At 33.5% G+C, this 17,177-nt stretch overlaps 1 protein-coding gene and 2 pseudogenes across 4 annotated transcripts in view; 2 read left to right on the top strand and 1 right to left on the bottom strand.

Annotated features, from left to right (window-relative positions):
* The window catches only part of LOC126723582 (probable F-box protein At1g44080), a 35,867-nt gene that overhangs the window by 1,992 nt on the left and 16,698 nt on the right, over nt 1-17,177 (bottom strand). The window contains exons 1-3 of one of the 4 annotated variants that reach the window (XM_050427151.1): nt 13,268-13,495; nt 12,765-12,836; nt 9,272-10,608 (exon numbers count right to left, since the gene is read on the bottom strand). In XM_050427151.1, the coding sequence (XP_050283108.1) occupies nt 9,429-10,608; nt 12,765-12,799 (1,215 nt within the window). In that variant the 5' untranslated portion in view covers nt 12,800-12,836; nt 13,268-13,495 and the 3' untranslated portion in view covers nt 9,272-9,428. Of the gene's footprint in view, nt 1-839; nt 1,007-9,271; nt 10,609-12,764; nt 12,837-13,267; nt 13,496-17,177 lie in introns of those variants that run through there. The other 3 variants (XM_050427170.1, XM_050427162.1, XM_050427154.1) reach the window with 3 other exon arrangements.
* On the top strand, nt 5,370-6,540 carry LOC126723611 (pentatricopeptide repeat-containing protein At5g27110-like; annotated as a pseudogene).
* LOC126723574 (pentatricopeptide repeat-containing protein At5g27110-like) lies at nt 6,933-8,404 on the top strand (annotated as a pseudogene).

Below are 17,177 nucleotides of genomic sequence, written 5' to 3'. Positions count from 1 at the left end.
AAATGAGTATTAGCAAATTTCTAAAATAACCAAAATGAACATTAATTTATCACATATTCATTGTTAACGAAACAAAACATTGTCAAAAGTACGTGCATGGAAAACAAATAGCCCAACAAGTCATTGTTAGAAACAAACAATGTATTGCAAAGAAATCTCACACTTGTTAATTGTCATATCTAGACATCAACTTCAACAAGATCTCTTTGCTCTTAGTAACTAGGCAGCCAAAGAAAGATTCCTTATTCATCGGATTATGATTCAAAAATAGTAGACATCACTTAAAAAATTTGGTTCAAGGGGATCGGAAGGAATCCAACATAAGCAACGGTGTGAGGGTTCCGTGGATGCAATTATAGATCAAGGATCGTAAGACTATATATGTATATATGAAAAAATACCAGTAATCATAATTCATAATAGATGTTAAAGAATCATTGGGGAAAAAGAGAGTAAATTTTGACACAAATTACTTATAAAAGGGCAATAATTACTATTAAAAAAAAAAAAACCAAGTTTCAAAGTTCAAAGTTACAAGTTCTAAAACCACAAACATAAATATGTCCCAAATAAAGGAAATAAGAAAGTTTCCAAGCAAAATGATAGCAATCAACAAAGAGAATTATAATCCTGGGTGAGCCTATTCTGCACCAGTGAATGCCATTCATGTCACTGCAATTTACTAACACCAAATTGCAACTCTAAATAGAACCAACCAAAATGACAACAATCAACAAAGAGAATTATAAACCAGCTAAAGTTTTCAGATACCAAAAAACAAACAGATAAACTAAAAATCCGGTCAAAACAATCACAAATCAAAACCCTAAAAATTATACCTTTCTCTCTAGTCTCTGCTCTCCGCCTCTCTCTAGTCTCCAGTCTGTTCTCCGCCTCAGCCTCTCTCTGATTGTCTGCTCTCCGCCTCTCTCAAGTCTCAACTGCTCACCTCACCGTGTCCGTATCAGGTTCTGAGGAGGTTCAGGAATCAGGTATAAAATTATAATAAATATTTGGGCTTTTATTTGTTAAGAACTTAAAGATAACTTTGTTTATTTGGGCCCTCCCTGTCCCTGGCTGCTTTTGTAACTTTGTTTATCATTATGGCTGCCTGGACCCTCCCTGGACTGGGCGTTAAGTTTGGGCCTTCAAGTTTTTTTTTTTTTTTTTTGGTCGGTGGGTCTTATTAATAAGTGGCTGTGTTATGGCTGTGCTTAATTTTTCTTTTAATTTAAAAAAGTTGAGATTGCTAAAAACTTGTTATTGTTTAGTGAAACTACAATAATACTTTTTATATAAATCAGGTTCTATTTCTCATTTGCTCTACACTTGAAAGTTATTTTTTATTTTAGTCTTTATAAATATATTGTTCGATTAGAAATGTCTACTAGAAAATATGCATCTGGATATGAAAAACTTAAAAAAAGAAAAAAAAAATTAATTGAGTCTCAAAAATGATCAATGAATAAATTTGTTATTAGTAATAAACAAAATATAACACAAAATTTAGATGAAAATATCACAAATGAGCAAGAAATTCACCAAAATAATTTAGAAGAAAATGATGTTCAATTTTGCAATACAACAAATCTTGATAATGAACTTCAAAATAATTTAGAAGAAAATGAAAATAATGATGAAAAATATAATATAAAAATATTAAATAAACATTAATTTAATTAATATATAAGTATAAAAAAAGACCCCATTTTTAGTTCTCACCTTAGGCCCCAAAATGTCTAGGGCCGCCCCTGTTTCCCTCTCATTCTCTCTCTGCCTCAACCCACGTCACACCGTGCTCCATGCCTGACCATCAAACTTTCCTTCTAAACCTCCATGGCCGGAGCTTTTCAAGCTCATCACCTCCAGGGCACGTTTTTCATCACTATTTGGGGTTGGCTTGTTTGAGGAAATTTGAAAGGAACTGGTTGCAGTATTAGGGGTAAACAGTTGCCTCAGCTTGTCATAATTAGGACATCCTTTCTTCCCTAATATAGGTGCTTCAGGATTCCCTTGAAATGACAAGATGTACATCAAAATCCTACTAATACGAAATGGAAAATTAGAAACAAATATGCAAAGAATTAGGGTAGTAAATATAACATACTGCAACCACGTACGCCCACACCTCCTCAGAAGCACTAACCGTTTGGGTTGTCTCATCCCACCCCAACTCAGTATGCCTCAAAAGCTGGCCTCACTTTCTCTATTTTTGCTTGAGTCTATTATGCTTATCTTTCACTTGCTTAGGGAGGAAACTCTACACAGTTTGCTCATTTAGGGTTTTCGTAATTGATTTCCAAGTTGTAGCCTTAAAAATGCCATGTTCTATATTCCCCTTATGTAGTTCATCCACTATAATGTCAATGAAAATTTGTTCAATGTGGGGAGGCCACATTTTGTTGTTAGCATCCTGAGTTTCATGTGCCATCTAATACAAATTTTCCAACACAATTGCATATGTTAATATATATGTATATCAATAGTTGTATGAATGGACCACTTGGATCCTTTACTGGTATACTGTGGAATAAAAGGGTGAGGTGTAAACCATCTCATCTTTAGTTGAGACTGGAAGCTAGGGGGGGGGGGGGGGGATGTGTGATTGTATACAGGTAATTATATCATGAAAAATTATTGAAATAAATGTGTTGGACTACTTACCAGGCAGGGGTAGGGGATAAGGGGCAGGGGACTAATCATGTGATCATATGCTTATATGCTTATATAAGGAATTATATGCCAAACAGTATCATATGCTTATAAAAGGAATTATATGAAGTTTTTCACCTTTGGAATTATATGCCAAACAGTATTATATGCTTATAAAAGGAATTATATGAAGTTCTTCATCTTTGGACAAATATATATAAGAACCACACTGACATAAATTAATTACATGGAATCTATGTTATCAGTAATGTAAAGCAAGCATTTAACTCATTTTAGCATCTTTACTAACATGTCTCAACACAACACAAGCACATAAACTACAGCACAAGCACACAAATTTTTTAAGCAGAGCACTAAATGCATGTGGACTCTATTTTAAATGGACTGGCAAGGGCGAGAGATACCAAAGTAACTGATGCTTACACTGATAATGGCATTTGCAATGGTGGCTTGCTAATCGATAAAAGAACAAACAAGAAAGAAAGATTTAAAAACAATGAAGTCAATACCTATGGTAGGAACCATAAACAACAATGGCATTTGATTTTTGAGAATAGATAGGGGAAATAAAGCTTAAGCCTTTACATTAGAAGCTAAAAGGGTCCACTTTAGTCAATTGAAAGAGGAAAACAAACAAACAAACAAAAAAAAAAGTTCATTTTTCGTTTCTACAGAATCAAACAAAGGATATGTAAGGACAAATAGAAAAGTTGGATAGATTTCAATTTATTGTCCTTCAATTGTCACATAGAGCAAGTAATTACTAGTATAAACAAAAAGGGTCATCAACATCAGTCCATGGAGAAAAACCCATTTTCACATCTAAAGTATAATACTAGCAAAAATTAATGAAAAAAAAAAAAATTAAAACTACCCAAATTAGAAAATGGACATGGAAAATGGAGAGGGAGAGAGAGAGATATATTGCACTTGGGAGAAGATCATGATAAAGGGCTTGATATGGACACGGTGACAGAGCTCGGTATGGACTCGCTAGTGAAGATTCAATTTCGCCTCAAAAATGGTCTCATTGATCACGGAGTGTTCATCTTAGAAATGGTTCAGTGCTTCTATCACGGAGTGTTCATCATGGAGCTAACTCACTAGGGATGAAGTAGATGAAATGTGAGAGGAGGCAGAGAGAGGGAAAGTGTTGCTAACAATTTTGGGGGAGAAATGAAAATAAAATAAGGAGTTTGCAACGGTAATATCAACAACCTGACTTTGATTTGATAATGCACTAATAAGGGGCCCACGAAGTCACTCTATTTACCAAATTTGCCACTGAATCTTAGTTTTCAACTTTTGAAAACAGCAAAATCTTGTTTCTATTTTCCATCATCCAAACTCAAAATTTTGAGTTTTTGAGTGATGAAAACAAATGTTAAAAACCAAGCCAAACACTCTTTCATTTGTGGGACCCATGAGTTTTGGATGATGGATCATAAAAACTAAGTAATATCACTCAGTTTTTGGCCAATCCAAACAAGCTCTAAGTTTGTGTGAAATAGTGCATATAGTGAACTCCAGTCTTTATTAAATTCATTTCACCCATCCCAAGTATTGTAGATCAATGGACATAACTACCTCGAGTTTGAAAGAAAAGCAAGCGTAGTAGAAATTAAATTAACTAGAGTGAAAAGCAAGAAAACTCTCTTTCAATAATGAAAGAGTACAGAAGGTACTATCAATGTGATATTTATATTACACATTAGGATGTAGTTTTTTTTTTTTTTTTCTTTAAAAAAATTATTTAACGAAAGTTGACAGAAATGCCTTAGTTGAATTATAAACTTAAAACTTAGAAGATTAGAATGAATAAAATCAAAATTAGAAGACTTAAATGAATTGTGGTAAAATTTATTAGAATGCCAGTTATGCATTTTAGCCTAAATTTAAACATATAAGTGCTATGAATTTAATTATCCTTTAAAATGCATGTCTTATTAAAAAAACCCTCAAAAATGATAACACTATTTGTTAATTCAGTTATATATTTGGATTTAATTTGATAGCCAATGCTATACACCTAAAATCATGTCATATTGGGGTTCAAGTGACAACCTTCAAACCCCCACCACACTTTAAGATGTCATGTAGTTGCTTTTAAAACGAAAAGAAAAAGAAAAAAGTTAGTTTTAGCGTGTGTATGGCTCTAGCTTAAAAAACCAGTTTATTTTACTATTTAACTTATTTTTGCTACTATTCATGAGCCTCACTGCATTTTTTGGTACTATTAATGAGTTCCATTATACTATTTCAATTAACTTTTACTTTTATCTACAGTACTTTTAGCAAAACGTTTTCAATTTTAGTAAAATAAACGGATCTCAAACAGACCTTTAAGCTACTTTTTTTCATTATACAACATGTAATTTTTTTTTTTTACAGAAAAAAAATGACAGGTTGTATAATATAAAATAAAATAAAATAAAAATTTACATGTTGTATAATGAAAGAAAGTAGTTTTAAGGGTTTGTTTGGGATAAATTAAGTAACTTACTTAAATAATATAAATAAATAATCTTATAAATTACTATGGAGTGGATCGGGTTATAATTGTGTGTGCTAGAGTGTGTGTATGTTTCATTAAATATAAGTAGTGGTGTCCCTTGATTGGTGCCGTAAATAAGAGACTTTACGCCAGATCCTAACCTTTTTTTTTTTTTTTTTTCATTCCGTTTCATTTCCAATTTTATTGTTTTACCGTACTAGTTTAATTATTATAGTAATTGAATGGAAACCACAAAGCTATTAATAGCATGCATGGATTCTAAATCACTCAAGCAAGGCAAGCTTATCCACCAATGGTTACTCTCTCTAGGCTTACAAACCAACACTGCCATTTGCAAAATCCTCATCAACTTTTACTTTTCTTGCCATTTCTATTATTCTGCAAAGCTTGTTTTCCAAACCATTGATAACCCATTAGACATCTCTTTGTGGAATGGCCTCTTTGGCTGCTTACTCCAAAAACTTCAAATTCATTAAAGCTCTTGAATTGTATGAGTGCGGTATCCATATTTAAAACCCGATAGTTACACTTACCAAGTGTTCTTCTAAAGGCCTGTGGTGGATTGGGTAGAGTTGGTTGTGGTAAGATGATTCATACCCACTCGATAAAAAACTGGTTGTGCAAATGATATTGTTGTGGTCAGTTGCTCTTGTGAGCTTGTATGCAAAATGCAACGCTTTTGAGTATGCTATAAACCTGTTTGATGAAATGCCTGAGAGGGATGTGGCATGTTGGAATACCGTGATTTCCCGTTATTAATTTATTATCAAGATGGACAAGCTAAGCAAGCGTTGGAATTGTTTGAAAGAATGAGAGGTTATGGGTTTGAGCCTAACTCGGTGACACTCACAACTGTTATTTCATCGTGTGCAAGGCTTTTAGTTTTAGAGTTGGAAAGAGGGCAGGGCCGGCTCAAGGCCTAGGCAAGTTAGGCCTAGGCCTAAGGCCCCACCAAAAAACAAAAATTTTCTTAAGAAAAAAAGTCCCATTTTTTATAGTTAAAGACCCAAATTTTTATATATTTTTTAAAGGTTGTACATTTTTTTTATTAGTGATGTTAAGGGTACTACAAATTTTACTATTGACTTACAAATTGTCATGTTATTAATCACAAATAAGTGATATAAACATTCATTAGTTAAATTGATGAAGTTCATCAATGAGAGACAGTGTCACATTATATTTTGAAAATTTTATAGTGCTTTTAATTAGTGCATTTTTCTTTTTCATTTCTATTAATGTTCTCAAATTACGAGACCAATAGAACCTTAACTCAATTGAAACCCTAAAATATTTCAAAAAGATGTTGCAAATGTGTTAAATCATCAATTATAGATTAATCTCCCTTGATAGTTTGAGACTTTGATTTTTGTAAACTAATATTCTACAAAGTCACACACCAAATAATATCTATCTCTCTCTCTTAAAATCAAAATATAAAATTAAAAATTAGATTACAACTTTATTTAACTATGCATCGTCTTATATCCAAAATAAAGTATCTTTTTCAATCGTAATATATTTTTATTTCTTTTTATTAATATTTATAATTCAACTATGATATTCAATTCTCTATATGAAATTAACATTAGTCTAGTTGGTATTATTTATGTATTTAATGTATCAAATTAACTTTAATTTGATTAGTATTAAATAATTTTGTTTAATTAATATTTACATATTAAAGGCCCCGCATAAATTTTTCGCCTTAGGCCCCAAATTATGTTGGGCCGCCCCTGAAAGAGGGTAGGAGATTCACATGGAGTTGGTGAGAAATGGGTCTGAGTTGCATGGTTTCATCAGCTCTGCTCGTGGTCATGTATGAAAAGTGTGGTTGTTTAGACACGGCTTTAGAGGTTTTTGAGCACATTTTAAGAAAGACTGGTTTCATGGAACTCCATGATTGCAGGATACGGTTTAAAAGGTGACAGTAAATCATGCATGGAACTCTTTAAAAGGATGAACGAGGAAAGAATTAAACACACTATGACTACTTAACCAGGATATTAATGGCTGTTCAAGATCAGCCCAACTGCAACCGGAAAATTCATACGTGGATATATAGTAAGAAACAGAATGGAGGCTGACATCTTTACTGAAAGCTCCTTAATTGATTTATATTTCAAATGTGGATGTGATGGATCTGCTGAAAATGTTTTTGAAATGATGCCAAGTATAATGCAGTTTCATGGAATGTCATGATTTCTGGATATGACAGTAGGAAATTTATTTCAATGCTCATGGCATCTTCTATGAAATGAAAAAAGCTGGTATTAAACCAGATGCCATTTCATATATTAGTGTTTTACCTGCTTGTTCACAACTAGCAGCCTTGGAACAGGGTAAGGACGTTCACAACCATGTCATTGAGAGTAAGTTGGAAACCAATGAAGTAGTTATGGGGGCTTTACTTGAAATGTATGCTATATAAATGTGGTGCAGTAGATGAAGCAATTAACATTTTTCATCAATTGCCAGAGAGAGAAGTTGTGTCATGGATGTCAGTGATCACAGATTATGGGTCTCATGCTCAAGCTTTAGAAGATTCGAAACTGTTGGGTGAAATGCAGCAGTCCAATGCAAAACCAGACATAGTGACTTTCCTTGCAGTTTTATCTGCTTGTAGCCATGCCAGATCGGTTGATGAAGGTTGTCATCATTTTAATAAAATAATCACTGAGCATGGTATTTGTCCCAGAATTGAACACTATTTGTGCTTGATTGATCTTCTTGGACGGGTTGGAAGATTGCATGAAGCTTATGGGATTCTCCAAAGAACCCCAGAAATCAGCAAGGATGTTAGGTTGTTAAGCACACTATTTTCTGCATGCCGTTTGCACAGAAATGTAGAATTGGGGGTAGAAATTGCAAGATTGCTTATCAAAGAAAATCCTGATGATCCATCGACTTATATTATTTTATCAAATATGTATGCATATGCAAGAAAATGGGATGAGGTGCAGAAGGTGAGATCTAAGATGAAAGAGCTAAGATTGAAGAACCCTGGGTGTAGCTGGATTGAGAATAACAGTAGGGTCCAACCTTTCTTTATTGATGATAAGTCACACCCACAAGCCGAAGTGGTGTATGAATGCCTCAAATTACTTACCAATCACATGGGGAAAGTTGAGCTATTGTCATGTTGTAGATGAGTCAAATGATTGCTAACTAGTAGCTGCTACTTGTATTAATATAATTTTATTATCTCTATTCTATTTCATTATATTTACAACTACAGTAACATTTAGAGACTTCCAAAAAGGATGGAGATTAGTTACAAACAATTTCACAAATGTTGTAGTTGATTCTCCAACTATATTAAAAATATAAGTACATTTAATTTAATTAGACTTTTAAAGAAATGATAACATTATTTACTAATACAGACATATATATATATTTGAATTTAATTTGGTAACCAAAAATATACACCACCTAAAATCTTGTCTTATTGGGGTTCAAGTGACAACCTTCAAACCCCCACCACCTTTTAAGATGGTAAGTAGTATAGGTCCTTTTGAAACATAAGGGAAAATTTTAGTTAGGAGCCAATTTTTAGCTATTTTCCTTCAACCATTAATATGACGATTGAAGAGACTATTCTTGTGTAGTTTTACTACTATTTAAGACACATTACTCTTTTAATAAGTTATGTGAGTTGCTTAAATAATTTGCATGAATAATCTTATAAATTACTATTGAATGGATTTGATGGTTTGTAGACTTGTAGCTAAACTTTGTGTGAAAAAAAAATCCAAAGATTAGGTAACTGTTATTTCCTGGTGGTCAAATAAGTGCAAGTGTGGGATCACAAATTCTCAATGAAAAGTTGAGAAGTGAATAATTTAGTCGTGCCCTTGTCGTGCAGTTGATTCTCATAAAGTGGCAAGGTTCCCTATTTGTATAGCATGGAGTCTATAGGACACTTACAAATTATAAATGAATAAATACATCATCACAAGATGAAGGATATATAAAATACCAATCGGCAAAGTTAATTTAGACAACATAGTTTTAATCTTTTATCTCAATATAAAACTCTTCAACAAAAATCATAAACAATCAAAACATACAACTAGGATGAAAATCGAACAATTAACAAGTCATGAAATTTTAACCAAAATCTTTATAAAAAGGTTAACAATAAAACAACTTAATTGGCTGAGAGACAATGGGCAACCCGAACCATTCTATTGAAAAAGTAAACTTGAAAAATTAAGACATCTAGCTAGCATCGAATTCATTGCGATGGTGGCACAACCCAGAGTGGAGGTGCCAAATACCTGTGTTTATATTCCGGAGTATAATGCTTTTGAAAGGTTCCATTCTCCAAGCAATATATACCCATGTCAAAAGGCCCCTTCGGACGATACGTATTTTTAATAGCAAAAACGTCGATAGAATCATCTGTGAAGTATATCGAATTTGGTTGGCACCCAGGAAAATTTGAAGCCAAAATCGACATTGATTGGTTGTCGCCCACAAAGAGAGCCTCATCACCCAAGCTTTTCACCTCAACATGCTCCTCTAATGATCCCTTTGTTTGATCATTTAACAGCAATTTGTGAACCTTGAAAATTTCGGTTACACTCTTACGCTCTTCTTCCTCTTCTTCTATTTCTTCCAAAAGCCCTTCTTTTCGTTCCATAAACCTCCGAACAACCATTAGGTCTCCCTTCATTGATTCAACAATATACACTCTTTCAGCATATCTAAAAGTCCTGTGATAGCAACTTGGCACAATTATATTTGGTTTTAGTTGCTGATGAGAACTATACTTCTTACTATTAACGTCAAATGACACCACCATACCCCTACGTCCCACAGCATAGACCAAACCTCCATAAAAGGTGATATCTGTAAAGCCCATAAGATTTTCATCAAGGTAAGTCCAAGCATATTGTTGCGTTGGGTTGATGAAAGCCAACAAATCGGAAGGAGCATAAATGACAACCACCGCATAATTGTCCTGACTTGAAGTTGGATTGTGAGACAAAATAACCTTAAGAACATTAAATTGTGGAATCTTAATGCGTTTACGGTGCTTTAAAGAGGGAAGAGTGATTTTGGTGGCTGATTTTTTGAAAGGATTCAAGAGGGTTATAGCCATGTTTTCATCTACGGTGGCCAACCAACCATGGCTGAAGCCGCAGCATCTCCTAGCATAAAATACTTCTAAGTTGATATTTTTAAATATTTTTCCTTCGGTAATCCCATATAAAACTCTCCTTGTTTTATGATCATTGTTAAGGGAGAGCAATAGCATTGGAAGTGCCTTCTTTTTCTTATTGTAGTCCTTTGCAACTAAATGCCATTGTTTACAAACACCAGCAAACCAAGCATGGTATATGGGTTCCGACAAGTTGTCCATAATCAAGCACAAAACAGGTACAGGAAGATGTGCCCATTCAGGTTGAGAACTGAAATAAAAAATTTATATATGTTTATATTATGTCAAAATGAAAGCCTTAAACATATGTATACATCGAGAACATAGAATTCTTTAAAACTAATCATAATTGGATGTATATGCGCAAGTAGAATTAAGAGCATGCTTATATTAACACACTATTGATAAGAAGTTTTTACTAATAGTTCTTGATTTCATGACAAATTTACATAAACCCTAAAAAAATTGGTCAAACAAGGTAGAAGATAAAATTAGGAGAAAGTTTAACTACAACTTCTTTTAATAAAATTAACATTACTACTTATTTTGAAAATCTAATCGTTAAACCGTTAAATTGCATATTATTTACGCTTTTGGTACACATATCAAATTTTGTACTAATCAAATATTATTTATAATATGATATGAGTTTATATTTTATGCATAATTTTAAACTACAAAAACTTGTAATTTAAGTAATTTATTGATCACATAGTTATTGATATATAATATTCTCAAAATTTTGCAAGCATGAAGGATATAAGATGAAAATGTAATCCAATAGTGGGTTTGTCAAAATTCACATCCAATAAAAAGATATTGAGTAAGGTTGTAGTCTAAAGATACAACTAATTTTGTTACTAAACTTTTTCCATGAAATTAACACACTTACAAAAAAAAATCAAGCAAACTTCTTTAACTATAAAATGTAAGTTGAAACAAATAGAAAATTCACCGAATTTCTATATCTTGCATAAATATGAAAAATTGACCTAATTAAATTGGATAAGTGTTAGCCTCAATAAACCTTATTGCATATATAGACAATGTGGATTATTCTATTTCCCAAAATAAGGATGGCATACTAGAACTCAAAAATCCTTTATTGCCCAATATTTTAAAATCTATACTAAATCATGCACAAGGCTTGTGTATTTCATACAAATTTTATAATCTGTATTGCAGAAGGGACATGCATCTTGAAACAGGAGTTTAATTAGGGGTTGCAAACTGTATTCATGTGTCAGGTTTAATTGTGTCATGTTGACACATGAGTATTTGATTATATGGGTTGACACACTAACACAATAATAAACGAGTAAGCAAGTTATGATTGCTCAACCCTAACGCACATGTTTATTAAATGGATAAGTCATGTCGACTTATTTATCAAATTTATAGTTATATATATAATTTCATGTATTACCATATAGGTCGTCTTTTAAATAGTAAAAAAAAATATTTGCAGGTTTTGTAGAATTTAATTTATATTATTTTATAAAAATAGAAAAATAAAATTTTAGTAAAAAAAAAAAAAAAACAATTTCTATTAAAGCATCAAGGAAATATTTCCAAAAAAAAAAAAAAGTTTTTTCTTCTTTTGAGAACTAACAAAAAGTATTTGCGGGTTTTGTAGAAATTAATTTATATTATTTCATAAAAATAGAAAAATGAAATTTCAGTAAAAAAAAAAAAAACAATTACTATTAAAGAATCAAGGAAGTATTTAAAAAAATGTTTTTTCTTCTTTTGAGAACTGAATTTCTTAAATGTCCACTGTCCAACACTATCTTCATACAAATAAGGATGGCATACTAGAACTCAAAAATCCTTTATTGCCCAATATTTTAAAATCTATACTGAATCATGCACAAGGCTTGTGTATTTCATACAAATTTTATAATCTATATTACGGAAGGGACATGTATCTTGGAACGGAAGTTTAATTAGTGGTTGCAAATTGTATTCACGTGTTAGGTTTAATTGAGTTATGTTGACTCATGAGTATTTGATTATATGAGTTGACACACTAAAACGATAATAAAAGAGCAAGTTATAATGATTTCTCAACCCTAGTACACATGTTTATTAAATGGATTATTTATCAAATCTATAGTTATATATATAATTTCTTGTATTGCCATATAGTTAGTCTTTTAAATAATAAAAAAATATTTGCAGGTTTTGTAGAAATTAATTTATATTATTTCATAAAAATAGAAAAATAAAATTTCAGTAAAAATTAATTTAAAAAAAACAATTATATTAAAGCATCAAGGAAGTATTTCCAAAAAAAAAAAAAAAAAAAAAATTTCTTCTTTTGAGAAGAGAATTTCTTAAATGTCCACTGAGAGATAGATTAAAAAATAAATAAATAAATAAAAACAAATAGGCAGATTAGATTACCTATTTTCAGGCTTAAGAACATTGGGGGACTGCATATTGTATGATGTTCCAAACTAGTATATAACGCCAAACCTTGCAAGAACGATTGAAACCCGTTGTATTAGAAGCTCGCCAAGAAAAAAAAAATTTGTATTCAACAACAATCAACGGCATGAGAATCATTAACAATTGAAACACATGAAAAATAGATTATACCTTCTAACCACCAGGGCCGGCCCTTCCCTTAGGCGAGTTAGGCAATTGCCTAAGGCCCCCAAAATTTTAGAAAAGAACCAACCGGGTAGTAGAAAATTTAGTTTCAAATGAATTACAAAAAAAATCTGGCACATCCTTTTAACCAAAAAAAAAACAAAAATTTTGGTAAATCCTATTAAACATTGGTTCTAAACAAAATCATTGACCAAAAAACAAACAGATAAACTACAAATCCGGTCTAAGAGATTAACCACAAAACAATCACAAATCAAAACAAATAAATCCACTCAAAACCCTAAAAATTTTACCTTTCTCTGTAGTCTCTGCTCTCCGCCTCACTCTAGTCTCCAGTCTCCACTGTTCAGTCCTCTCTCTGATTCTCTGCTCTCCGCTTCTCTCAAGTCTCAATTGCTCACCTCACCTCACCGTATCAGGTTCGGAGGTTCAGGAATCAGGTATAAAATTATAAATATTTGGGCACAGGGCACTGCATTTTATTTGTTAAGAACTTAAGATAACTTTGTTTCTTTGGGCCCTCCCTGGCTGGTTTTGTAACTTGTTTATCACTTATCAGTTTATCATTATGGCTGCCTGGACCCTCCCTGGACTGGGCGTTAAGTTTGGGCCTTCAAGGTTTTTTTTTTTTTATTATTATTTTTTAAAGTCTGCATTTTTTTTTTTTTTAGTTATAGATAGGATTTGTTTTTTGTTTGTTTGTTTATTTTTTTTTATTATTATTTTTTTTTTGGTGGGTGGGCCTTATTAATAAGTCTTGTGTCAGTGTTATGGCTGTGCTTAAATTTTTGTTATGCTTGTGCTTAATTTTTTTTTCAATTTATGTAGGTTGAGATTGCTAAAAACTTGTTATTATTCAGTGAAACTACAACAATACTTTTTATATAAATCAAGTTCTATTTCTCATTTGCTCTACACTTGAAAGTTATTTTTTTATTTTAGTCTTTATAAATATATTGTTTGATTAGAAATGTCTACTAGAAAATATATATCTGATATGAAAAACTTAAAAAAAGAAGAAAAATTAATTGAGTCTCAAAAAGGATCAATGGATAAATTTGTTATTAATAATAAACAAAATATAACACAAAATTTAGATGAAAATATCACAAATGGGCAAGAAATTCATCAAAATAATTTAGAAGAAAATGATGTTCAATTTTGCAATACAACAAATCTTGATAATGAACTTCAAAATAATTTAGAAGAAAATGAAAATAATGATGAAAAATATAATATAAAAATATTAAATAAACATTCATCTATATATATATATATATATATATATAAAACTGAAACTTTCGAAACTCCCACAATTTTCCACGTCAGCATTACTTAAATAAATAAATAAAAAATTCTAAAAATTCTCTACCACTTAAAAACAAAACCCGATAATACTTCTCCTATAACTAAAACCCAAAAAAAAAAAAAAAAAAAAAAAAACGTAAACGCAAAATCAGAGAAGCCCTAACACGCTCTGCCTTCTCCTTCCTCCAAAATGCCGACCACGCTCTGCCATTCCCCCACACGCAAGTCGCAGCTCAACGGCTCCACCTTCAGTCCAAAACACAGGCCACCATCAGTCCTTCTCTCCCACAACTCAACAGCTCCACCTTCTCCGGCACCACCCTTCTCCAACTCTATATTTGTTGGCGTCTGTTTTTTTTTTTTTTTTTCAAACCAGATTCTCTCCGCAAACATTACTGGTAAGTTTTTTATTTTGTTTCATAATTTTGGTTGTTTAATATGATTTAGGGTTTCATTTTTGGTTGTTAAATATGATTTAGGGTTTCAATTTTGGTTGTTAAATATGATTTAGGGTTTCATTTAGGAGTGTTTCTTTTGAATGATTAGTTTAGATTGATGGGTTTGGAGCCGTAGTGGGTTTTATTAATTTCAATTATTGGCGGCTAATTTTGTTATGTTTTGTGTAAGGAGTTTTGCACCCAAAAAAAGGTGATGGCTTGAATGAATAATACAAGTTAAGGTGAGTCATTTTATTAGACTAGCATCCTTGGCATGCCCTTGATGTTTTTGTGAGTCATTTGTTTGTGTTTGGATTTACTTTAAGTTTCTGGGTTTATATACAAATGCAAGTATATTAATTTAGTTATTGGAGCAGCATGCCCTTGATGTTTTTGTGAGTCATTTGTTTGTGTTTGGATTTAATTTAAGTTTCTGGGTTTATATACAAATGCAAGTATATTAATTTAGTTATTGAATAATTAACTTTCTGTTGTAGATTATTGAATTATTTTAGCCTCATGTGGATTTGTGGTTAATTATATATACTTGGTGGCAGTTTTCAGTTTTGATCTTAGCCTCCCAATCCTATAGGTTTTGCTTTCATGTGTTTCAGTTTCATGGCTTTTTTTTTTTTTTCCCTTTTGCCTATCTGGGATTTATGGTTTCATGATCAGGCTATATTTTATACTACCTCATGTATTGTTTTCATAAACTGCTAATTCATGGTCAACTATAATGTTTTTATTGTGAAGTGAATGTGACAGTGGTTTTGGGTTTTGAAGGTTTTCTGTTTACTATGATATGGACATTAGCAAAAGATTTTTAAGTTTATTTTGAGAGTGATGTTATGTGTGTGGGGTAAAAGACCAGTAGGCCCATGTCGATGACTACATTGGGCTAAAGGCCTAGCCTAAGGGAAAAATCTCTCCTCGGCCGCGGGGAGAGTCCTTCTCGGCACAATGTAGCCGAGGATGGAGGAGGTAACCTGCCACCGGTAGTGACACTCCTTATCATCTCACGGAGCGGGAAAAGTACTAAAGCAGAAAAGGACAATGAAAGTATTGAAAGGAAAAGCTGCCATTATCACATTTGGTGTCTTGTGCCTGACACGGCCATACCTCTCTGTCCTTACAACCACTCCCAACAACTGGAAGGAAGGACTGATGGGACAAGTGCCTATCCTAGAGGCCCCATTCAGGAGGAAGGAAACTACTATAAAAAGGGAGTAAAGTGAGATAGAAAGGGCGAGGCGAAGACCCCCCAACACACCAGAGGCACCGAAAAGAAAAGGCCCCCCAAACCGTGGCAAGGACCGATCCTCTCTGATGAATCCGATCCACCTCAACCTGATCGTAAAGAGTACCATGATGACCGTTGTTCATACGCTAAAACCTAGCTTTTTGGCCCACTCTCTACAAATTCATTGTACCGAGCTCACAGGTATAAAGTCCCATTCATTTTGGGCTTGGCCTGAAAAACGTGACCCTACAATTGGCGCCGTCTGTGGGAAAGCTTGTGTGTTGGCGAATATAACGGTTAGTCACGGTCAAGCTACAAGAATCCCTCAGGAGGACAGTTTTGGCAGCGGTGTGATCTGCACCGAAGCCCCTCATCATTCCCAGGAACACACCGCCATCATCATAGCTCAGCCTTCGTTTTGGGTCACGCTTCGAAATGATTCATTACGAGGGGAGGATCACTAAACAGCGCAGTTCAAGGGGCTTCGAACATCAGATATGCGCCCCTATGCACTTGTCAAGGGGCTAGCTCTTGAGATCCATAATATTCCAGTCCGCTGAATCCCCTACGGACAGGGGAACCGAGGGCTAAACAGGAATCTCTCCAAGAGCCTAAATGCTAGACAGAACCAAGGTCTTGCATGATCCTTGGACTCAAACCTATGGGGAAACTAGGCACTCCAAGAGCCTAAGTGCTAGACAAAACCAAGGTCTTGCATGATCCTCAGACTTAAACCTATGGGGAAACTAGGCACTCCAAGAGCCTAAGTGATAGATAGAACCAAGGTCTTGCATGGTCCTCGGACTCAAACCTATAGGGAAACTAGACACTCCAAGAGCCTAAGTGCTAGACAAAACCAAGGTCTTGCACGGTCCTCGGACTCAAACCTATGGGGAAACTAGACACTCCAAGAGCCTAGGTGCTAGACAGAACCAAGGTCTTGCATGGTCCTCGGACTCAAACTTATGGGGAAACTAGACACTCCAAGAGTATAGGTGCTAGACAGAACCAAGGTCTTGCATGGTCCTCGGACTCAAACTTATGGGGAAACTAAACACTCCAAGAGCCTAAGTACTAGACAGAACCAGGGTCTTGCATGGTCATCGGACTCAAACCTATAGGGAAACTAGACACTCCAAGAGCCTAAGTGCTAGACAGAACCAAGGTCTTGCATGGTCCTCGAACTCAAACCTATGGGGAAACTAGACACTCCAAGAG

The sequence above is a fragment of the Quercus robur genome, chromosome 1 (genome assembly GCF_932294415.1).
Source record: "Quercus robur chromosome 1, dhQueRobu3.1, whole genome shotgun sequence".
Taxonomy (NCBI): domain Eukaryota; kingdom Viridiplantae; phylum Streptophyta; class Magnoliopsida; order Fagales; family Fagaceae; genus Quercus; species Quercus robur.
The sequence above is the reverse complement of the archived record's forward strand: the minus strand, read 5'-3'. Positions and strand labels throughout refer to the sequence as shown.